General features: G+C 41.8%; 1 protein-coding gene across 2 annotated transcripts in view; it reads right to left on the reverse strand.

The window, feature by feature from the left end:
- Nucleotides 1-25,946, reverse strand: part of LOC106581604 (EH domain-containing protein 2) — a 54,924-nt gene that overhangs the window by 18,057 nt on the left and 10,921 nt on the right. The window contains exons 3-5 of one of the 2 annotated variants that reach the window (XM_014163736.3): nt 23,747-23,923; nt 5,755-5,852; nt 4,797-5,020 (exon numbers count right to left, since the gene is read on the reverse strand). In XM_014163736.3, coding sequence (XP_014019211.1) covers nt 4,797-5,020; nt 5,755-5,852; nt 23,747-23,923 — 499 coding nt within the window. Of the gene's footprint in view, nt 1-4,796; nt 5,021-5,718; nt 5,853-23,746; nt 23,924-25,946 lie in introns of both variants that reach the window. The other variant, XM_014163734.3, reaches the window with a different exon arrangement.

A 25,946-nucleotide genomic window follows, 5' to 3' on the forward strand; every position in this document is an offset into this window, starting at 1 on the left:
CTGCTCTCCTGCGCCTGACTTCTCTGTCGCCAATACACGCTACTCACTCAACACAACCCTTTAGATGCACTTTTTCATGTTAGTTCTGTAGTTTTTAACTTGACCCTGGTACCTTCAGAAAGTATTCATTACACTTGACTTATTCCACTTTTTGTTGTGTTACAAATTCAATATGTATTAAATATATGTTTTGTCACTCATCTACACACAATACCCGATAATGACAAAGTGAAAACGTCCGCAAATGGCGGCCTTCCGCATCTGCGGTGGAAGGTGGCCGAGCTACAACGGTGTTTGTCAGACCATGAGACATCCCAAAAAACAGACCACTCTATAGCAAGATGACTCTCACGACCACGATGATGTTCTCCGTTTTGCTCTACGACCCCAACAAGTGTCACGGGACTAGTCTGTAGAAAGGTGAGACTTTTCATAGATGGTCACCTTCCCATAGAGGGGAACACGTACGTGTCAATTGTTTTGCTCTAGGACTAGACTGAAGGTAGCCCGGTACCAGTAAAAAAATTGGAAGTATTTATGGAGATAGTTTACTGCCAAAGAAGATGGTTAAATATCAGTCCAAAAAATATACAAAAACATTTTCCTGATCTTTCTTATATCTCTCAGATATACTGTATGACAAACAACTTTCAAACACACTTCCTTTTGATCTATTTTTTTACTAATTGTTTTTCCATGTTTCTATGGGCTAATAGCAGTAAGGCCAAATTCAATGTTTCATCCCTCCAAAAAGTATATACATATTTTATACCTAAAGGGGTCCTTCAATTCAAAATCAAATAGCTATAATTCCATATGTTATCTTAGTATAACCCCCCTTATCCAAAGTGTAATTAATAACTTCACCATGCTCAAAGGGATATTCAATATCTGCCGTTTTAATTTTTACCCATCTACCCTTCTTTGCGAGGCATTGGAAAACCTCCCTAGTCTTTGTGGTTGAATCTATGTTTGAAATTCACTGCTCGACTGAGGGAACTTACAGATAATTGTATTTGTGGGGTACAGAGACGAGGTATTCATAAAAAGAATTATGTTAAACACTTTTATGGCACACAGAGTGAGCCCACGCAACTTATGTTACTTGTTAAGCACATTTTTACTCCTGAACGCATTTAGGGTTGCCATAACAACGGGGTTGAACACTTATTGACTCAAGACTTTTCAGCTTTTCATGTTTTATTAATTTGTAAAAATATCTAAAAACATAATTCCACTTTGACATTATGGGGTATTGTGTTTAGGCCAGTGACACAAACTCAGGCTGTAACACAACAACATGTGGAAAACATCAAGGGGTTTCAACCCTTTCTGAAGGAACTGGGTGAATATTTATTGTTTAGTGATTGTTTTGACTATGTATTGGCAGTGGCGATTTTAGCATTTAAATCTTGGTGGGGCAAACTCCCCAAATATTTTTTAGATGCATGCCAGCAAAGCCACTACACAATACATGAATTGCACTATAACGGTGACAAACAGTGATCACAAAGCAGTCAGGGCCTCGGCACAAAGCAAAGCAGTCAGGGCCTCGGCACAAAGCAGTCAGGGCCTCGGCACAAAGCAGTCAGGGCCTCGGCACAAAGCAGTCAGGGCCTCGGCACAAAGCAGTCAGGGCAGAGCTTTCTTTTCAGCACCATGGAGTGAATCCTTACCACTGCTACACCTGGCTATCAGCGGAGCCTTGTCTGGCAGCGAAACAATTCATTCAGCCTCATTTACTGCCTTTAAAAAAAACATAGGTGATATGGCTGACTCGCTTATACAAATGTGGTTTCTACTGACAATTGATATGTACAAACTATGGCATAAGGGGACGACAAGCGTATAAGAGGCAATCCGTCATTTCGATTAAGACAATTTGCTCAGCACTTTTTAAATGCACTGCGACAGAATTCAGAACATGGGCCGTTCCTACAGTATTCTCTCTGTACACTAAGTCAGAACTGTAGGATAAATAAAGGGTCTTACAGGGTCTTACAATAAAGCTCTTACAATATTCGATGACATTTTTCTAAAACAGGCTACATGTGAACCACCAAGTCAGAACATTAGGCTAAGTTCTGAGGGGGAAAGGAACTAAATTATTAGGGTGAGGCACATGAGCTACTAACACAGCCCTGGGCAACTCCAGTCCTCGGGGGCCTGATTGGTGCCACAGTTTTGCCCCAGCTAACACACCTGACTCCAATAATCACCTAATCATGGTCTTCAGTTAAAAATGCAATTAGTTGAAATCAGCTGTGTTTGCTAGGGATGGGAGAAAAGTGTGACACCAATCAGGCCTCCAAGGACCATGCCTGTACTAACAGCTTACTACACAACATACCCTTAGTATTACTTTCTTAGCTACAGTACTGATTGTTGGGTTAAATGCAGAAGACACACTTCAGTTGAATGCATTCAGTTGTACAACTGACTAGGTATCCCCCTTCATATCTCCCTGGCATATTACATTATTTATGCAGCAGCATAAAATACATTTCTGGACTCACCTTGTTGTGCTGTTCACATGAACAGGAAGGGGGTGTGGCAGTCCTTTGTGGACAAATTTTGTCATCAAAGTCTGGCATTCTCTGGATTTATGGTACTTGCAAGACAACTGGAAACTCTGAAGAAAACGAGGTTGAATCATGACATCAGTGATCTTCAGATCAGAGCTCCAGAAAGAGACCAGAGTTCACGACTTGGAATACCGAGTTGGATGGTTGTTCAAAACTTATTTTCCCAGTCGGAGATCATTTTTTTCTTGAACTCACTGAAGTCTGAGATTTCCCAGTTCCGAGTTTCCAGTTGTTTTGAACTTAGCAGAAGTCATTCTGGATTGACTGGATGGCCAATGTATTCAACCTTTTCTGGCCCATGGTGTTGAATGTTTATCCTTTTAAGCTTGGAAAAGAGACCCTTAACCTGTTGGGTCTAGGGGGCAGCATTTGCACGTCTGGATAAAAAAAATGTACCCGATTTAATCTGGTTACTAATCCTACCCAGTAACTAGAATATGCATATACTTATTATATATGGATAGAAAACACTCTAAAGTTTCCAAAACTGTTTGAATGGTGTCTGTGAGTATAACAGAACTCATTTGGCAGGCAAAACCCTGAGACATTTTCTGACAGGAAGTGGATACCTGATGTGTTGTATTGACTTTAAACCTATCCCATTGAAAAACACAGGGGTTTAGGAATATTTTGGCACTTCCTATTGCTTCCACTAGATGTCACCAGCCTTTACAAAGTGTTTTGAGTCTTCTGGAGGGAGATCTGACCGAACAAGAGCCATGGAACGGTGATGTCCCATTAGACACCTGGCGCGCTACTTCATGTTGGGTACCCTCGTTCCAATACGTTATAAAAGAGTATGCATTCGTCCACCTTGAATATTATTCATGTTCTGGTTAAAAAAGGCCCTAATGATTTATGCTATACAACGTTTGACATGTTTGAACGAACGGAAATATATTTTTTCCCCTCGTTCATGACGAGAAGTCCGGCTGGCTTAGATCATGTGCTAACGAGACGGAGATTTTTGGACATAAATGATGAGCTTTTTTGAACAAAACTACATTCGTTATGGACCTGTGATACCTGGAAGTGACATCTGATGAAGAGAATCAAAGGTAATGGATTATTTACATAGTGTTTTCGATTTTAGATCTCCCCAACATGACGTCTAGTCTGTATCGCAACGCGTATTTTTCCGGGCGCAGTGCTCAGATTATTGCAAAGTGTGATTTCCCAGTAAGGTTATTTTTAAATCTGGCAAGTTGATTGCGTTCAAGAGATGTAAATCTATAATTCTTTAAATGACAATATAATATTTTACCAATGTTTTCTAATTTTAATTATTTAATTTCTGACGCTGACTTGACTGCCGGTTATTGGAGGGAAACGATTTCCTCAACATCAATGCCATAGTAAAACGCTGTTTCTGTATATAAATATGAACTTGATAGAACTAAAAATGCATGCATTGTCTAACATAATGTCCTAGGAGTGTCATCTGATGGAGATTGTAAAAGGTTAGTGCATCATTTTAGCTGGTTTTATGGTTTTGGTGACCCTGTCTTTGACTTGACAAAACATTACACACAACTCTTGTAAATGTACTGTCCTAACATACTCTAAATTTATGCTTTCGCCGTAAAACCTTTTTGAAATCGTAAAACGTGGTTAGATTAAGGAGATGTTTATCTTTCAAATGGTGTAACATAGTTGTATTTTTGAAAAATTTGAATTTTGACATTTATTTGGATTCAAATTTGCCGCTCTTGAAATGCACCTGCTGTTGATGGAGTGCACCACGGGTGGCACGCTAGCGTCCCACCTAGCCCCAAGAGGTTAAACCCAGACTTGGACCACACACCCTCTCCACTGAATAACAGGTTAGTGATTGCTTTGCAACGCTTGCAGTTAGCTACTGATTCCTTCCAAACCACTCATTGTTGAATTTGCAATTTCCAACTTGTTTTTTAATGTTTGTCCAATGGCCAATGAGCACCGGTAAATTTTATCTATAATATCTCTTCATAATTTCTCTTCGTATGATTGAGGATTGAAAATAATTTGCCAGTAGATTGTCGACTTGATTCATGATGATGACCGCTAGCTTAGATTTTGAAAGTATGATGTTGACATGATCAGTCCAATCAAAGCTACTGTAGACCTGCCCTGAATGACAGGTCACCACTGTGTATAGGTCTGTATTGTTTTTACTATGACTGTAGGAAAGTCATTTCCCTTGGGGATGAATAAAGGTCAGTCTCCTCTCACCTTGCCCAAAGACCACATTAGAGCTCCGTAGATTCTCATCAGCTGTTGTGTTCCCACCATGTCAGCCTTGTTCAGGACCACACGCAGTTTCTCCTCGTTACCCCGCAGCGCTCCGATGGCTTCGGAGAACTCGTCACTGATCTCCAACTTGTGGGCGTCGAACAGGAGGATGATGCGGTCAACGCGCTCTGCAAACCATCGCAGCACCGCTGGGAAGTCATAGCCTGAAGAGAGTTAGGGGTTAGGGGTCAGGGAACACAGGCAGGGTCTATCAGATGATTCATAGATTAGAGCGAAAAATAGATGAGTCTTACTTTTTTAGATTTGCAACATGCTGAAAAAATATGCTGAAAAAAAGAATGAATGTTGAACTGTGATACACAATGAAGTTGGACAAAGGGTGGAGGAAGAGATGGGAGGGTGGAGGAAGAGATGGGAAAGGGAGGGTGTCTTTATCTAACCGTGGGTGTGTCTATCTATCCGTGGGTGTGTCTATCTATCCGTGGGTGTGTCTATCTATCCGTGGGTGTGTCTATCTATCCGTGGGTGTGTCTATCTATCCGTGGGTGTGTCTTTATATATCCGTGTGTGTGTGTGTGTGTGTGTGTGTGTGTGTGTGTGTGTGTGTCTTAATGTGTGTCTCTGTGTCTGTCTTTCAAGATGTGGTGGAGGAATCTGAAGAACTCTCCAGGGCTCTGCCTTTCTCTCTCTGTCATCGCTTCTCTCCTTACACCAGAGAGTTGCATGCCTCGCCCTATCTCCCTGTCTCCTTTCCTCAAACAGTACATGGAGGTCAGTCACAGGGTTAGCCTGGTCAGGTGGGATGAGGAAGGATGAAGGCTAGTTGTTTTAGCTGATGATGATGATGACGAGAGACTTGACCAGGTGTGTCTCTGACCGCCTACTTCTACCCTCTCCTCACCTTGTCCCGTCCACTCCTGAGCCTTGCTCTTCTCACCTCGGCTCACCCTCTGTTTCGCTCCTGACAGGATCCCCGGCGTGTCGATGATGCTGATGCTCTCCAGGACCTGATTGGGCAGCTGGGCACACTGTAACCTATCACGCAACAGAAGAAAAGGGAGCAGACATGCACAACAATCAAAACACAACACCACAAAAAAACAACAATAATAACACACCACACAATAGCATAACAAAAAAACTCAACACAATAACACAACACTATTACACAATCACACACCACAAAACTATAACACCACAACACAACATAACAGAAAAACACACCAGGACATGATAACACCACAATAACACAGCACAACATCACACAACAACAAAACACACTAACGCAACAATAACACAGCACAACATGACACAACAACATCACAATAACAACACACTAACGCAACAATAACACAGCACAACAACATAACACAACAGAACACACCACAATAACATAACACTTCACACTAACACAACAACACTACAACACATCATAACATTACAACACTACACAATAACAACGCAATAAAGACAAACACAACAACAACACAATGCAATAACAAAGACAAACAACAACACAATAAGTTAGAGGAATGAACATCTATAGTTCACCTACAGGTTCTCCTCAGGTTACTCAAGCCAGGGCAACTTTCCAACATTCCACTAAACGGCCCCCCATCCGGGCCACTCCCGTCCAGCCATCCATTCAGTTAGCATCAATGGAAAGAATGTGGATAATGTAGGAACACGGTTATTAGCCATCATCACGGTAACAGCTAAACGTGATCTAAGAACCAGACCAAGGCTACGTCCCAAATGGCACCCTATTCTATATACTGTAGTGCACTACTTTTGAAAGGTAGTACACTAATGAATAGGGTGCCATTTGGTACGCAGACTACAAATTGCTGTTGTACTGGATCCCTCCCTGCCCAGGACCCATTGTGCTCCAACAGGCCTCTCAATGCTCTGGGCTTCCTGAAGGAAAACAGTCTCCTGTGCCAGAGCCACAACAATACGATCTGCTGATGATCGGCCGCTAACAACAACACCACCACTACTTCCTGATTCAGATGGCTTTAACTAGACCAGCGCTTCACTGGACGGGAAGCACGCCGCAAACAAAGACAGAGAGAGAGAAACACCTACTGTCATGGTCTAAACCACACGAAAACAACGTTGGACACTTTATGGAACACAAAGCCTTCACCATCTCGTCCTGGAATATCCAAGGCCTGAGGTCATCTGCCTTTGGCCTGAAGAGCATGAACCTGGACTTCACCAGAGAAATTAGAAATACAGACATTGTCATCCTACAAGAGACATGGTATAGAGGAGATGGACCCACTGGTTGCCCTCTAGGTTACAGAGAGCTGGTAGTCCCATCCACCAAACTACCAGGAATAAAACAGGGAAGAAACTCAGGGGGTATGCTAATTTGATATAGAGCAGACCTAACACACTATTAATCAAAACAGGAACATTTAAATTTGGCTAGAAATTCAAAAGGAAATGATCGCAACAGAGAAAAATGCCCTCATGTGTGCTACCTATATCCCCCCAAAAGAATCTCCATACTTTAACGATGACAGCTTCTCCATCCTAGAGGGGGAGATCAACCATTTCCAGGCCCAGGGACATGTACTAGTCTGTGGTGACCTAAATGTCAGAACTGGACAAGAACCTGACACCCTCAGCACACAGGGGGACAAACACCTACCTGGAGGTGACAGCATTCCCTCCCAAATATGCCCCCCTAGACAACTATGACAAAAAAAAACTACAAAAGTTGGTCACAACTCCTGCAGCTCTGTCGCACGCTGGGTCTGTACATAGTCAATGGTAGGCTTGGAGGGGGCTCCTATGGTAGGTACACCTACAGCTCATCCCTTGGAAGTAGACTACTTTATCACTGACCTCCACCCAGAGTCTCTCAGAGCGTTCACAGTCAGCCCACCAACACCCCTATCAGATCACAGTAAAATCACAGTCTACCTGAATAGAGCAATGCTCAATCATGAGGCATCAAATCCAAAGGAACTGAATAATATTAAGAAATACTATAGATGGAAGGAAAGTAGTGTAGAAACCTACCAAAAAACAATTAGGCAACAAATAGAATTCATTTTAGACAACTTCCTGGACAAAACGTTTCACTGTAATAGTGAAGGTCTAAACTTGTCAGTAGAAGGCCTAGATAGAGAAGCTGAAAGGTCAAATATACTATCAAATCTAAAAATGTCAAGCAGACAACCTAAGAAATGAAAAACAATGACAAAATGGTTTGATGAAGAATGTAAAAACCTAACAAAGAAATTGAGAAACCTATCCAACCAAAAACACAGAGACCCAGAAAATCCTGAGTCTACACCTTCACTATGGTGAATCACTAAAACAACACAGAAATACACTACGGAAAAAGAAGGAACAGCACATCAGAAATCAGCTCAATGTAATTGAAGAATCCATAGAATCGAACCACTTCTGGGAACATTGGAAAACACTAAACAACACGAAGAGTTATCTATCCAAAACGGAGATGTATGGATAAACCACTTCTCTAATCTTTTTGGCTCTATAACAAATAATATATAGCAAACACATATACAGAACCAAATACAAATCTTAGAATCAGCTATTAAAGACTACCAGAACCCACTGGATTCTCCAATTACATTGAATGAACTACAGGACAAAATAAAACCCTCCAACCCAAAAAGGCCTGTGGTGTTGATGGTATCCTAAATGAAATGATAAAATATACAGACTACAAATTCCAATTGGCTATACTTAAACTCTTTAACATCATCCTCAGCTCTGGCATCTTCCCCAATGTTTGAAACCAAGGACTGATCACCCTAATCCACAAAGTGGAGAATAACTACCGTGGGGTATATGCACCAACAGCAACCTTGAGGAAATCCTCTGCCTTATCATTAACAGCAGACTCATACATTTCCTCAGTGAAAACAATGTACTGAGCAAATATCAAATTGGTTTTACCAAATTACCTTACGACAGACTGCATCCTGCACACCCTAATTGACAAACAAACGCAAAACCTTCTCATGATTTGTTGATTTCAAAAAGCTTTTGACTCAATTTGGCATGAGGGTCTGCTATACAAACAAATTGGCAAGGACACTAGAACAGTCTGCAGCACCCGGCCTCACCCTAGTATAATCTGAGGTCAAATATCTATTGTTTACTGATGATCTGGTGCTTCTGTCCCCAACCAAGGAGGGCCTACAGCAGCACCTAGATCTTCTGCACAGATTCTGTCAGACCTGGGCCCTGACAGTAAATCTCAGTAAGACAAAAATACTGGTGTTCCAAAAAAGGTCCAGTTGCCAGGAGCACAAATACAAATTCCATCTAGACGCCATTGCCCTAGAGCAAACGATACATACCTCGGCCTAAACATCAGCGCCACAGGTAACTTCCACAAAGCTGTGAATGATCTGAGAGACAAGGCAAGAAGGTCCTTCTATGCCATCAAAAGGAACATAAAATGTGACATACCAATTAGGATCTGGCTAAAAATACTTGAATCAGTTATAGAACCCATTGCCCTTAATGGTTGTGAGGTCTGGGGTCCGTTAACCAAACAAGAATTCACAAAATGGGACAAACACCAAATTGAGACTCTGCATGCAGAATTCTGCAAAAATATCCCCAGTGTACAAAGTAAATCACCAAATAATGCATGCTGAGCAGAATTAGGCCAATACCCCCTAATTATCAAAATCCAAAAAAAGAGCCGTTAAATTCTACAACCACCTAAAAGGAAGTGATTTCCAAACCTTCCATAACAAAGCCATCGCCTACAGAGCTTGGAGCGTACTATGGTGTTGAATGCTGAGCTGTAGTCAATGAATAGCATTCTTACCTAGGTATTGCTCTTTCCAGATGGGATAGGGCAGTGTGCAGTGTGATGGCAATTGCATTGTCTGTGGACCTATTGGGGTGGTAAGCAAACTGAAATGGTTCTAGGGTGATAGGTAAGGTGGAGATGATATGATCCTTGACTAGCCTCTCAAAGCACTTCATGATGACCGAAGTGAGTGCTATGGGGCAATAGTCATTTAGTTCAGTTACTTTTGCATTCTTGGGTACAGGAACAATGGTGGACATCTTGAAGCAAGTGGGGACAGTAGACTGGGATAGGGAGCGATTGAATATGTCTGTAAACACACTAGCCAGCTGGTCTGCGCATGGTCTGAGGATATGGCTAGGGATGCCGTCTGGGCCGGCAGCCTTGCGAGGGATAACACATTTAAAATGTTGGCTACGGAGAAGGAGAGCCCGCAGTCCTTGGTAGCAGATTGCGTCAGTGGCACTATATTACCCTCAAAGCGGGCAAAGATGGAGTTTAGTTTGTCTGGAAGCAAGACATTGGTGTCCGTGGCGTGGCTGGTTTTCCGTTTGTAGTCCGTGATTGTCTGTAGACCCCGCCACATATGTCTCGTGTCTGAGCTGTTGAATTGTGACTCCAGATTTGCCGAAAAGGAGGGCGGGGGGAGGTCCTTGTATGCGTCGCGGAAGTTAGAGTAGCAGTGATCCAGCGTTTTTCAAGGGTGAGTGCTACAGTCAATATGCTGATAAAAATGTAGGTAGTCTTGTTCTCAAATGTGCTTTGTTAAAATCCCCAGCTACAATAAATGCAGCCTCAGGATATTTGGTTTCCAGTTTGCATAAAGTCCAGTAAAGTTCCTTGAGGGCCATCATGGTATCAGCTTGAGGGGGGATGGACACGGCTGTGACAATAACCGGATGATAATTCCCTTGGGAGATAATAAGGAACAAAAGGACTTGAGTTCCTGTATGTTGTTACAATTACACCATGACTCATTAATCATGAAAACATACACCCCCTTCTTCCCGAAGTGATGTTTATTCCTGTCGGCGCGACGTACAAAGAATCCAGGTGGCTGTGTCGACTCCGACAGTATATCCCGAGAGAGCCATGTTTTCGTGAAACTGAGTATGTTATAATCCCAGATGTCTCTCTGTAAAGCAACCCATGCCCTGATTTTGTCGACCTTGTTATCTAGAGACTGGACATTAGCAAGTAATATACTCAGAAGTGGTGGGTGGTGTGCACGCCTCCGAAGTCTGACCAGAAGACCGCTCCGTCTTCCTCTTCTCTGGCGGCGTTGTTTTGGGTCAGTCTCTGGAATCAGTTAAAATGCACTGGGTGGTTCAGAAAAAGGATCCGATTAGGGGAAGTCGTATTCCTGGTTGTAGTGGTGGTAAGTTGATGTCGGTCTGATATCCAATAGTTCTTCCAGGCTGTATGTAATAACACTTAAGATTTTCTGGGCTAACAATGTAAAAACAATATACTGCAAAGTTTCCTAAAGACTAGAAGCGAGGCATCCCTTTCTGTCGGCGCCATCTTGGAATTTAGTTAATAGCAATGCCAATATAATGGTACAGCTATATGGACACTCAATCACTATGGTACTTTTTAATAGTGAGTTTACAATCATATATTTTGATAAATAGAATTGAAAGTTGTGTCTCATTATGGTAAGTGGTGAAATAAGTATAGCCAGTTATAATTGTAATGGCCTAGCAGATAATAAGAACAGACGATCAGTATTTACCTGGCTAAAAGAGAAGGAATATAATATATATTGTTTACAGGAAACTCATTCAACAATTTTAGATGAAGTTGTGTTGAAAAAGGAATGGGGGGGGACAATATATATTTCTCTCATGTGTAAAGAAATTCAAAAGGGGTGACGATATTAATTAACAGTAATTTTGATCCAAATGTGCAAATTGTCCATACAGATCCACAAGTTAGATGGATTATTTTAAATATGTTATTGGACGATAAACAGATATGGCTCATTAACCTATACGGTCCAAATAATGATGATCCTGGCTTCTTTGAAAATATATAATAATGCATCAACCCTACAAGCAACACTAGACTATAATACTGTTTTAAATACCTCAATGGACCATAAAGGAAATCACACTACACACAATCTCTCATGCTCTTAAGGAAATCACAAATATATTCGAACTAGTGGATATATGGAGGAGGTTTAATATCCTGACCTAATGAGGTATACATGGAGGTTTAATATCCTGACCTAGTGAGATATACAGTTGAAGTCAGAAGTTTACATACACTTAGGTTGGAGTCAAACTCGTTTTTCAACCACTTTCTTGTTAACAAACTATAGTTTTGGCAAGTCGGTTAGGACATCTACTTTGTGCATGACAAGTAATTTTTCAAACAATTGTTTACAGACAGATTATTTCACTGTATCACAATTCCAGTGGGTCAGAAGTTTACATACACTGAGTTGACTGTGCCTTTAAACAGCTTGGACAATTCCAGAAAATGATGTCATGGCTTTAGAAGCTTCTTAAAGGCTAATTGACATCATTTGAGTCAATTGGAGGTATACCTGTGGATGTATTTGAAAGCCTATCCTCAAACGCAGTGCCTCTTTGCTTGACATCATGGGAAAATCAAAAGAAATCAGCCAAGACCTCAGAAAAATATTATAGACCTCCATAAGTCTGGTTCATCCTTGGGAACAATTTCCAAACATCTGAAGGTACCACATTCATCTGTACAAACAATAGTACGCAAGTATAAACACCATGGGACCACGCAGCCGTCATACCGCTCAGGAAGGAGACGTGTTCTGTCTCCTAGAAATGAACGTACTTTGGTGTAAAAAAGTGAAAATCAATCCCAGAACAACAGCAAAGGACCTTGTGAAGATACTGGAGGAAACGGTACAAAAGTATCTGTATCCACAGTAAAACGAGTACTATATCGACATAACCTGAAAGGCCGCTCAGCAAGGAAGAAGCTACTGCTCCAAAACTGCCGTAAAAAAGCTAGACTACGGTTTGCAACTGCACATGGGGACAAAGATCGTACTTTTGAGAAATTTCCTCTGGTGTGATGAAAAAGAAAAATAAAAATAGAACTGTTTGGCCATAATGACTATCGTTATGTTTGGAGGGAAAAGGGGGAGGCTTGCAAGCCGAAGAACACCATCCCAACCGTGAAGCACGAGGTTGGCAGCATCATGTTGTGGGGGTGCTTTGCTGCAGGAGGGACTGGTGCACTTCACAAAATAGATGGCATCATGAAGAAGGACAATGATGTGGATATATTTAAGCAACATCTAAGGACATCAATCAGGAAGTTAAAGCTTGGTCGCAAATGGGTCTTTCAAATGGACAATGACCCCAAGCAAACTTCCAAAGTTGTGGCAAAATGGCTTAAGGACAACAAAGTCAAGGTATTGGAGTGGCCATCACAAAGCCCTGACCTCAATCCCATAGAAAGTCTGTGTGCAGAACTGAAAAAGTGAGTGCGAGCAAGGAGGCCTACAAACCTGACTCAGTTATACCAGCTCTGTCAGGAGAACTGGGCAAAAATTCACCCAACTTATTGTGGGAAACTTGTGGAAGGCTACCCGAAACGTTTGACCCAAGTTTAACAATTTAAAGGCAAGGCTACCAAATACTAATTGAGTGTATGTAAACTTCTGACCCACTGGGAATGTGATGAAATAAATAAAAGCAGAAATAAATCATTCTCTCTACTATTATTCTGACATTTCACATTCTTAAAATAAAGTGGTGATCCTAACTGACCTAAAACAGGGAATTTTTACTTAAATGTCAGGAATTGTGAAAAACTGAGTTTAAATGCATTTGGCTGAGGTGTATATAAACTTCCGACTTCAACTGTACATGGCAGAGGCTTAATCAAGCTAGTTCTCTTGGCACCTTTCTTATGTCATTCTCTCTGACACCAAAAGTTTAAAAAGTGTTGATAGGGGACAGAATGCAGTCAGACCATCAATTAATTGGCATATACATTACTCTTACTGAATTTCCACATAGGCGAGGATATTGGCCTACTGGACCATAACTTGTTTTTAACTAGGACAAAATCATTTACAACTTACTTTTTCCGACATAACATAGGTACAGCAGATCCCCTTATTGTATGGAACACTTTTAAAATGTGATTTTAGAGGCCATGCAATTCAGTACTCATCTATAAAACAATAGCAATTTGTCAAAAGAGTCCATATAAACAAAGGAAATGGAAGGACTAACAGTACAGATAGATAGCAATAAAAACTGTAGCATAGAGGCACAGAATAAGTTAGAGGAAAAACAAAAAGAAATGGTGGAACTTATTCAAGAAAGATCCAGTGTAATATATTATAAAAATAAAGCGAACTGGATGGAATATGGGGGAAAATGCACCAAATTATTTTTTAAATCTTCAACATAGAAATGCTACCAAAAATAAATTTACTGAAACTTGTTACAAAGGATGGAGTTACCCATGATTCACCAAAGGATATTTTGAAAGAGGAAGTAAAGAACTTTTAAGCATATGTTTTTGTTTCAGTCTCCTCCATCTCCACTAACCGACAGCTGTACAGAACGACTCATATGAAGGACAAATTACAGGAGGAGGAACTTCTTTATGCAAGTTTGGACACACCTACTAATTTAAGGGTTTTTCTTTATTTTTACAATTCTCTACATTGTAGAATAATAGTGAAGACATCAAAACTATGAAATAACACATAGCGGAATCATGTAGTAAGCAAAAAAAGTGTTAAACAAAATCTAAATATATTTTATATTTGAAATACTTCAAATAGCCACCCTTTGCCTTGATGACAGCTTTGCACACTCTTGGCATTTTCTCAACCAGCTTCACCTGGAATGCTTTTCCAACAGTCTTGAAGGAGTTCCCACATATGCTGAGCACTTGTTGGCTGCTTTTCCTTCACTGTGGTCCGACTCATCCCAAAGCATCTCAATTTAGTTGAGGTCAGGTGATTGTGGAGGCCAGGTCATCTGATGCAGCACTCCATCACTCTCCTTCTTGGTCAAATAGCCCTTGCACAGTCTGGAGGTTTGTTGGGTCATTGTCCTGTTGGCTTCAGAATGAAACACTCCACAGAAACAGCCAACTGGTTTCTTCTGGAAAATGTGAAGTCGAAGATGAACAAAGGGTTCATTGTTGGGGCTGTGTTTCTGGACCTAAAGAAGGCTTTTGATACTGAGATTCTCATCACAAAATTGTCCAAGTTCAACTTTTCCCCCGGTGCCTTGAAATGGATGAAATCATACCTTGAAGGCAGAACTCTGTGTGTTAGAGTGAGCAATGAGCTGTCGCCCACTCTTAGCTATGATGTGGGCGTGCCCCAAGGGTCAATACTGGGGCCCCTCCTGTTCAGCCTGTACATTAATGATCTACCTTCTGTCTGTACTGGGTCTGTAGTTCAAATGTATGCAGATGATACAGTGATATATGTGCATGCAAAGAGCAAACAACAAGCTGCACAAGAACTCACTTCTGTAATGGTCCAGGTTACAAAGTGGCTCAGTGACTCATGTTTGCATCTCAATGTGAAAAAAAAAACTGTCTGCATGTTCTTCACAAAGAGGGCAACAGATGCTACTGAGCCAGATGTCTATGTGTCAGGGGAGAATGTACCGGGTTTCGTCGGAAGGAGTGGACCAAAGCGCAGCGTGGTAAGTGTTCATGATCTTTATTCTCAAAAAAACACTCAAACCAAATAACATACGGGAAAAACGAAAGCGCACAGTTCTGTCAGGTACAAATAACAAAACAGAAAACAACTACCCACAAACACAGGTGGGAAAAGGCTGCCTAAGTATGATTCCCAATCAGAGACAACGATAAACAGCTGCCTCTGATTGGGAACCCTACTCGGCCAAAACAAAGAAATAGATAACATAGAATGCCCACCCCACATCACACCCTGACCTAACCAAATAGAGAAATAAAGCTGCTCTCTAAGGTCAGGGCATAACAGAGAAGCTCCAGGTGGTATCTGATGCTACTGAACCAGATGTCTGTGTATCAGGGGAGAAGCTCCAGGTGGTATCTGATGCTACTGAACCAGATGTCTGTATCAGGGGAGAAGCTCCAGGTGGTATCTGATGCTACTGAACCAGATGTCTGTGTATCAGGGGAGAAGCTCCAGGTGGTATCTGATGCTACTGAACCAGATGTCTGTGTATCAGGGGAGAAGCTCCAGGTGGTATCTGATTTTAAGTACCTTGGCATCATACTTGATTCCAACCTCTCTTTTAAAAAGCAGGTGAAAAAGGTAATTCAAATAACCAAATTCAACCTAGCTAATTTCTGATTTATATGAAATTGTTTGACTACAGAGGTAGCAAAACTGTACTTAACATACTGCTTGACTAGTTGGGCCCAAGCTTGCTGTACAACATAAAACCCATTCAGTCTGTCTATAAACAGGCTCTCAAAGTGCTTGATAGGAAGCCCAATAGCCATCATTACTGTTACATCCTCAGAAAGCTTGAGCTCCTGAGTTGGGAAAATCTTGTGCAATACAACGACACATGTCTTGTATTCCAGATCCTAAATGGCCTGGCTCCTCCTCCACTCAGTATTTTTGTTAAACAGAAAACCCAAACATATGGCAGCAGATCCACAAGGTCTGCCATGAGAGGTGACTGTATAGTTCCCTTAAGGAAAAGCACCTTTAGTAAATCTGCTTTCTCTGTGAGAGCTTCCCATGTCTGGAATACACTGCCATCAGACACACATAACTGCACCACCTATCACACTTTCACAAAAAAACATGAAGACATGGCTAAAGGTCAATCAGATGTGAACATAATCCCTAGCTGTGTATTGCCGCTTTCCATGTTGCCTGTTGTCTATAGCTTGTGAGGTGTGGAAACACTTTGTTGCTTTTATGGATTTTGTCTTGTTGCTTTTTGTGCCATGTTGCATCTTGCTTGTTCTATATTGCTCTGTCTGTATGCTACGTCTTGCTTGTCCTATGTTGCTCTGCGTGTGCTCACTGCTCATTGATTGTCTGTATTGTAATTGTTTTTAATAACCTGCCCAGGGACTGCGGTTAAAACCGTCACTTTTATTGAAACGTTGATTAATGTGCACTCTCCCAGTAAAAATAAATAAACTCAATCACAAATGATAGTCCCACTAAGCCAAAACCAGATGTGATGGCGTAACGCTGCAGAATGCTGTGGTAGCCATGCTTGTTAAGTGTGCCTTGAATTCTAAATAAATCACAGACAGTGTTACCAGCAAAGACACCCACACCTCCTCCTACATGCTTTACAGTGGGAAATACATATGCAGAGATCATCCGTTCACCCACACCGAGTCTCACAAAGACACGGTGGTTGGAACCAAAAATCTCTTGGACTCATCAGACCAAAGGACAGATTTCCACCAGTCTAATGTCCATTGCTCGTGTTTCTTGGCCCAAGCAAGTCTCTTCTTATCGGTGTCCTTTACTAGTGGTTTCTTTGCAACAATTCGACCATGAAGGTCTGATTCACACAGTCTTCTCTGAACAGTTGATGTTGAGATGTGTGTGCTACTTGAACTCTGTGAAGCATTTATTTGGGCTGAACTTTGAGGCTGGTAACTCTAATGAAATCCTCTGCAGCAGAGGTAACTCTGAGTCTTCCATTCCTGTGGCGGTCCTCATGAGAACCTTAAATTCATGAAATTTTCCGTATTGAGTGACCTTCATGTCTTAAATGAGTACGTGTTCTAAAACTTTTGACCGATAGTGAATATCAATGAATTGGCGAGGGCACTGGAACAGTCTGCAGCACCCGGCCTCACCCTACTTGAATCTGAAGTCAAATGTTTACTGTTTGCTGATGATCTGGTGCTTCTGTCCCCAACCAAGGAGGGCCTACAGCAGCACCTAGATCTTCTGCACAGATTCTGTCAGACCTGGGCCCTGACAGTAAATCTCAGTAAGACAAATATACTGGTGTTCCGAAAAAGGTCCAGTTTCCAGGACCACAAATACAAATTCCATCCTTCCAGTAGCATCTAGAGCACAAAAAAAAGAAATGATACGTACCTCGGCCTAAACATCAGCGCCACAGGTAACTTCCACAAAGCTGTGAACGATCTGAGAGACAAGGCAAGAAGGGCCTTCTATGCCATCAAAAGGAACATAAAATGTGACATACCAATTATGGGAGAGAGACAGACAAAAAGGTCCAGTTGCCAGGAGCACAAATACAAATTCCATCTAGACGCCATTGCCCTAGAGCAAACTATTCATACCTCGGCCTAAACATCAGCATCACAGGTAACTTCCACAAAGCTGTGAACGATCTGAGAGACAAGGCAAGAAGTCTACGCCATCAAAAGGAACAATTTTTGACATACCAATTAGGATCTGGCTAAAAACACTTGAATCAGTTCTGAAACCCATTGCCCTTCATGGTTGTGAGGTCCGGGGTCCGTTCACCAAACAAGAATTCACAAAATGGGACATACACCAAATTGAGACTCTGCATGCAGAATTCTGCAAACATATCCTCAGTGTACAATGTAAAACACCAAATAATGCATGCAGAGCAGAATTAGGCCGATACACGCTAATTATCAAAATCCAGAAAAGAGCCGTTAAATTCTACAACCACCTAAAAGGAAGTGATTCCCAAACCTTCCATAACAAAGCCCTCACCGACAGAGAGATGAACCTGGAGAAGAGACCACTAAGCAAGCTGGTCCTGGGGCTCTGTTCACAAACAGACCCCACAGAGCCCCAGGACAGCAACACAATTAGACCCAAGCAAATCATGAGAAAACAAAAAGAGAATTACTTGACACATTGGAAAGAATTAACAAAAAAAAAATGAGCAAACTAGAATGTTGTTGGCAGACCTGGCTCTCAAGAGAAGATAGGCTATGTGCACACTGGCCACAAAATGAGGTGGAAACTGAGTTGTACTTCCTAACCTCCTGCCAAATGTATGACCATATTAGAGACACATATTTCCCTCAGATACACAGATCCACAAAGAACTTGAAAACAAATCCAATTTTGATAAACTCCCATATATCACTGGGTGAAATACCACAGTGTGACATCACAGCAGCAAGATGTGTGACCTGTTGCCACAAGAAAAAGGGCAACCAGTGAAGAACAAACACCATTGTAAATACAACCCATATTTATTTTCCCTTTTGTACTTTAACTATTTGCACATCATTACAACACTGTATAAAGACATAATATGACACTTGAAATGTCTTTATTCTTTTGGCAATTTTGTAAATGTAGTGTTTACCGTTGATTTTTTATTGTGCATTTAACTTTTAATTATTTATTTCACTTGCTTTGGCAATGTAAACATATGTTTCCCATGCCAATAAAGCCCTTTGAATTGAGAGAGAGAGGGCGAGAGAGAGAGAGACAGTGAGGATGAGGGCGAGAGAGAGAGCCGGTGAGGATGAGGGCGAGAGAGAGAGACGGTGAGAAAGAGAGAGAGATAGACGGCGAGGATGAGGGCGAGAGAGAGAGACGGCGAGGATGAGGGCGAGAGAGAGCGAGAGGGCATGCTGGTTGAAGCCTCCTTAGAGCAAGAGAGAGATGAAGTTACCAACTACACTCTGATCTACGATTTGCACTGTCCTTCCTAGTCTGATGTTTATGGTTAGGCGTGTAGGCTGGTCCCATATATGTGCCTAAAGGTAACATCGAACCGACTCCTACGGTAGATACGGCTTCTGCAGGTCTAGTGTTCGACTCCTACAGTTGATATTATGACGTCATTTCCTGTCACAACTTGTGGACTTGTTTACGTGCTGCTGTGCATTTTGTTGCTAGCATTACTTTGCTAGATACCAACTTTACGGTTTTTAATTACCGTTTTAGATTTACATTTTTTCCCCCACTCTACTTTTTCACCCTGGACATGGTTCCTCAGGACCTCCACCAGCCGAAGCTAAGTAGTGACATTAACATGATGCCTTCTAATTGCAGTCACTGTACTAATAATATACAGGAGAACGATCGCCTTACGGCGAGGATAGCTGTGCTGCAAGCCCAGCTTCAGACGCAATCGTTATGCAAGGGTAATTTCAGTGTAGGAAAGGATGAAACAGTGTCTGTGCCACCAGTAAGTACAGATTGTAGTAGAAATCCCCTCGCACGGTCCCCGCAGCCGGACAACTTTCTCATGGATTCTGGAGGGAAACGCTGTAGGAATGCTCAACCGGTGTCACTCATTCAGCCGACAGAAACTTTCAACCAGTTCACCCCATTAAGCAACGAGTCAGAGGCCGAGCCTTCTCTACTCCTCCCGTTACGTAGTCTGAGATGCCGAAGCCTCCCACCGTTAGCTCTGACAAATTGAAAACTCTAGTCATTGGCGACTCCATTACCCACAATATTAGACTTAAAAAGAATCATCCAGCGATCATACACTGTTTACCAGGGGGCAGGGCTACCGACGTTAAGGCTAATCTAAAGACGGTGCTGGCTAAAGCTAAAACTGGCGAGTGTAGAGAGTATAGAGATATTGTTATCCACGTCGGCACCAACGATGTTAGGATGAAACAGTCAGAGGTCACCAAGCGCAACATAGCTTCAGCGTGTAAATCAGCTAGAAAGATGTGTCGGCATCGATTAATTGTCTCTGGCCCCCTCCCAGTTAGGGGGAGTGATGAGCTCTACAGCAGTCTCACAACTCAATCGCTGGTTGAAAACGGTTTTCTGCCCTTCCCAAAAGATAGAATTTGTAGATAATTGGCCCTCTTTCTGGGACTCACCTACAAACAGGACCAAGCCTGGCCTGCTGAGGAGTGATGGACTCCATCCTAGCTGGAGGGGTGCTCTCATCTTATCTACGAACATAGACAGTGCTCTAACTCCTCTAGCTCCACAATGAGATAGCCAGCCTGCCAGCTTAGGGGAGTCAGCCACTAGCACAGTCAGTGTAGTAAGCTCAGCTATCCCCATTGTGACCGTGTCTGTGCCTCCATCTAGGATGGGCAAAATTTAACAAGGCAGTGTTCGCCTTGCAATCTCACTGGAATAAAGACCTCCTCCATTCCTGTCATTATTGAAAGAGATTGTGATATCTCAGATCTCAAAATAGGGCTACTTAAGTCAGTTAAAGTCAATGAACAAATCACTGATCATAATCTTGATGTGATTGGGCCTGACTGAAACATGGCTTAAGCCTGGTGAATTTACTGTGTTAAATGAGGCCTCACATCCTGGTTACACTAGTGACCATATCCCCCGTGCATCCCGCAAAGGCAGAGGTGTTATTAGCATTTACGATAACAAATTTCAATTTACAAAAAAATAAATGACTGCGTTTCTGTCTTTTGAGCTTCTAGTCATGAAATCTATGCAGCCTACTCAATCACATTTTATAGCTACTGTTTACAGGCCTCCTGGGTCGTATACAGCATTCCTCACTGAATTCCTATCGGACCTTGTAGTCATGGCAGATAATATTCTGTGCTATAAAAAAAGCTATGCTATAAATTCTCAGACAACCCAAAGATACCTAGATGCCCTTCCAGACTCCCTCCACCTACCCAAGGACGTCAGAGTACAAAAATCAGTTAACCACCAAACTGAGGAACTAACTGTAACCTTGCGTAATACCCTAGATGCAGTCGCACCCCTAAAAACTAAAAACATTTGTCATAAGAAACTAGCTCCCTGGTATACAGAAAATACACGAGCTCTGAAGCAAGCTTCCAGAAAATTGTAACGGAAATGGCACTACACCAAACTAAGTCTTCCCTATTAGCTTGGAAAGACAGTACCGTGCAGTATCGAAGAGCCCTCACTGCTGCTCGATAATCTTATTTTCCAACTTAATTGAGGAGAATAAGAACAATCCTAAATTTTGTTTTGATACTGTCGCAAAGCTAACTGAAAAGCAGCATTCCCCAAGAGAGGATGGCTTTCACTTCAGCAGTGAAATTCATAAACTTCTTTGAGGAAAAGATCATGATCATTAGAAAGCAAATTACGGACTCCTTTAAATCTGCGCATTTCTCCAAAGCTCAATTGTCCCGAGTCTGCACAACACTGCCAGGACCTAGGCTCAAGGGAGACACTCAAGTTTTTTAGTATTATATCTCTTGACACATTGATGAAAATAGTCATGGCCTCTAAACCGTCAAGCTGCATACTGGACCCTATTCCAACTAAACTACTGAAAGAGCTGCTTCCTGTGCTTGGCCCTCCTATGTTGAACATAATAAACGGCTCCCTATCCACCGGATGTGTACCAAACACACTAAAAGTGGCAGTAATAATGCCTCTTGAAATAGCCAAACCTTGACCCAGAAAATATAAAAAACTATCAGCCTATATCAAATCTCCCATTCTTCTCAAACATTTGAAAAAGCTGTTGCACTGAGAATGCTCTCGTGAAGGTGGTAAACCTTTTAATGGCATCAGATCAAGGCTCTGCATCTGTCCTTGTCCTGCTTTTGATACCGTCGATCACCACATTCTTTTGGAGAGATTGGAAACCCAAATTGGTCTACACGGACAAGTTCTGGCCTGGTTTAGATCGTATCTGTCGGGAAGATATCAGTTTGTCTCTGTGGATGGTTTGTCCTCTGAAAAATCAACAGTAAATTTCGGTGTTCCTCAAGGTTCCGTTGATGGAGCTCTATTATTTTCACTGTATATTTTACCTCTTGGTGATGTCATTCGGAAACATAGTGTTAACGTTCACTGCTATGCGGACGATACACAGCTGTACATTTTGATGAAACATGGTGAAGCCCCAAAATTTCCCTCCCTGGAAGCCTGTGTTTCAGACATAAGCAAGTGGATGACGGCAAATGTCTAACTTTTAAACTCGGACAAAACAGAGATGCTTGTTCTAGGTCCCAAGAAACAAAGAGATCTGCTGTTTGATCTGACAATTAATCTTGATGGTTGTACAGTCTCAAATAAAAAACTGAAGGACCTCGGCATAACTCTGGGCCCTGATCTCTCTTTTGACGAACATTTCAAGACTGTTTCAAGGACAGCTTTTATCCATCTACATAACATTGCACAAATCTGAAACGTTTTGTCCAAAAATGATGCAGAAAAATGTATCCATGCTTTTGTCACTTCTAGATTAGACAACTGCAATGCTCTCTTTCCGGCTACCTAGATAAAGCACTAAATACATTTCAGTTACTGCTAACCTGCAAAGCATTACAAGGGCTTGCGCCTATCTATCCATCTTTCCGATTTGGTCCTGCCGTACATACCTACACGTACGCTACGGTCACAAGACGCAGGCCTCATTGTCCCTAGAATTTCTAAGCAAACAGCTGGAGGCAGGGCTTTCTCCTATACAGCTCCATTTTTATGGAATGTCTGCCTAACCATGTGAGAGATTCAGACTCGGTCCCAACCTTCAAGTCTTTATTGAAGACTCATCTCTTCAGTAGGTCCTATGATTGAGTGTAGTCTGGCCCAGGGGTGTGAAGGTGAACGGAAAGGTACTGGAGCAACGAACCTCCCTTGCTTTCTCTGCCTGGCTGGTTCCCCTCTCTCCACTGGGATTCTCTGCCTCTAACCCTGTTACAGGGGCTGAGTCACTGGCTTACTGGTGTTCTTCCATGCCGTCCCTAAGAGGGGTGTGTCACTTGAGTGGGTTGAGTCTCTGACGTGATTTCTGTCTGGGTTGGCTTCAGTAATTCTAGTGTTCGACTCCTATAGTTGGTATGGCTTCAGTAATTCTAGTGTCCGACTCCTATAGTTGGTATGGCTTCAGTACAACAACAAACATAGCTGCCACAGCTTGCCTCAATAGAAGGTATCCCTCTGAAATAGGGCATCCCAGACAACAGGATAAACACACTAGAGCAGAGGAAAGTACCTCAGGGTGATTCAGCCCCGTAACGCCAGATATCGCTCCCTTTCTCAAGTCACTCCCCACTCTGAAATTTGGGACGGACACTTGAGATTCCATAGAGCAATAAACAGATTTTCTGTTCTCTCCCTTCCTGGCTCTCCTTTCATTGGAGGAGGTGGTGAGGGCAGGGGGTGGTTCTCATTGGCTCAGTTTCTCTCATTTTTCATCCTCATCTCCCCCTTCCTTCAGAAGGACCATTCTAGAATATTCAAAAACATTCATTATGGATTTTGTCCTGTACTCACCTGTTCAGGAAGGTGTTTCCGAAGGGGTTGAGATTGCGGAAGGGTTTGTTGGGGTCAACGATGAGAGCGTTGCCTGGGATAACCCCCTCCACCTCACCGTGCATGATGGCTGTGAAACAGTCAGTGGTGGGTTCTGGTCCTATCCTGCTTCCTGGGATATCCTGCTCCAACACATACCTGAGGGAGAGGAACATATTCACATTAAACTCTATTGTTAAAACCAATGTGTTTCGGCGTGTAGCCTTAAATCAGGGTTTTTATCTGACTCACACAGAAACAAATACCACCACGTTAGCCAGACGCACACATTAGAGCAGGAGCTTAACAAAACATTACAAAGCAATGTTTGTTTTGAAGTATAACACAGATTTAAAAAAACATTCAGGAAAAATATCTGTCCCTGTAATAAACTTGACAGCTACTGTATATCTGAATGTTTACTTGATGAAACTGCTTGAGAAATCTGCTTTAAAGCAGTATCCAAAGCCATAGGATGTAGTGATCACAATATAGTAGCCATATCTAGGAAAACCAAAGTGTATAACAGGTCATACAATAAGTTTTGTAGTGATTCCTATGTTGATGATAAATAATATTTGCTAGAGCAACCAGATGCTGCACTAGACACATTTATGAAATTGCTTATTCCAGTTACTAATAAGCACCCATTAAGAAAATGTCATTAATCTGTTAAATCCCTGTGGGTTTATGAGGAATTAAGTTTGAGTTTATTTTTACAGGGACAGTGCACATTAATCAACGTTTCAGTAAAAGTGCCGGTTTTAGCCAGCCAGCTAATTTTCAACCGCAGTCCCTGGGCAGATAAACGCTAAGAAAACAAATGTCATGTTTTTCTCTAGGTCTAAACTCTCAGTTAGAAACACTTTTGTAATCACTAGCTTGGATGGTACTCAAATCAAACAGGTCTCTGCATATAAATATTTAGGGGTATGGTTAGATGATAGGATTTCTTTTAAAAAACATGTTACTGAATTGGGAAAAAAGCTCAAATTCAAGATAGGGTTCCTTTACAGAAACAGGGCTTGTCTGTCTTCTGTAAATAGAAAACAAATTGTGCAGGCTACTTTTATGTCCGTTTTAGATTATGGTGATATTATCTATATGCATGCATCGGCAAACACATTAAAACCACTGGATGCTATTTATCATTGTGCACTCAGGTTTATCACGGGTGATAGTTACAAAACTCATCACTGTATCCTATATCAACATGTGGGTTGGGCCTCTCTATCTGTGAGGCGAGAGCAACATGCTCTCTTGTTTATTTATAAAGCACTTATTTTAAAACTACCTCCATATATATCATCATTCATTTCCACTAGATATACACATTTTAAAAGCAGATCACAGATGTGGATTACATTAGAGACTCCTGCGGTCTCCACAGAGTTGGGTAGGAGTGCCTTTAGTTCCTTTGCACCTTATTTATGGAACAAACTGCAGATCCAACTTCAGTTAGACACTCTGGTGTCCCTTGCCCATTTCAAAAATGTTATGGAGGATTAATATGATGTTGTCTGTGATTGTTTCTGTTGAATTGTGTCTTTGTTTTGTATGTTTGAAATGTTCTTGTCTGTATGCCTAAAACTGTACATGTCAACATGTTTACACGGGGCACAGCCGTAAAAGAGATCCAGGTCTCAGTCTGTTTTCCCAGTTAAAATAAAGATTTTAAAAAATAATAATATTTTTTTTAAACAATTACACTAAACCATACAGACAAACAATGAGCAGTGAGCACAAGCAAAGCGACATAGAACAAGCAATACGTAGCAATCAGACAGCACACAGACAGATCAACCAAAGAACAAGCAACATGTAGCACGCAGACAGAGAAACAGCACAAAAAGCAACAAAACAAAATGCGCAACAGTGTTTCCACACCTCACAAGCTACAGACAGAGGAGACTGCGTGAATCAGGCCTTCATGGTCATATTGCTGCAAAGAAACCACTACTAAAGGACACCAATAAGAAGAAGAGACTTGCTTTGGCCAAGAAACACAAGCAATGGACATTAGACCGGTGGAAATCTGTCCTTTGGTCTTAACAGCACTATCAACAAGGCAGGTCCTACAGGCCCTAGTTTCTACCTTCTTAACAACGCTATCAACAAGGCAGGTCCTACAGGCCCTAGTTTCTACCTTCTTAACAACGCTATCAACAAGGCAGGTCCTACA

Source organism: Salmo salar, chromosome 20 (genome assembly GCF_965601325.2).
Source record: "Salmo salar chromosome 20, fSalSal1, whole genome shotgun sequence".
NCBI lineage: Eukaryota > Metazoa > Chordata > Actinopteri > Salmoniformes > Salmonidae > Salmo > Salmo salar.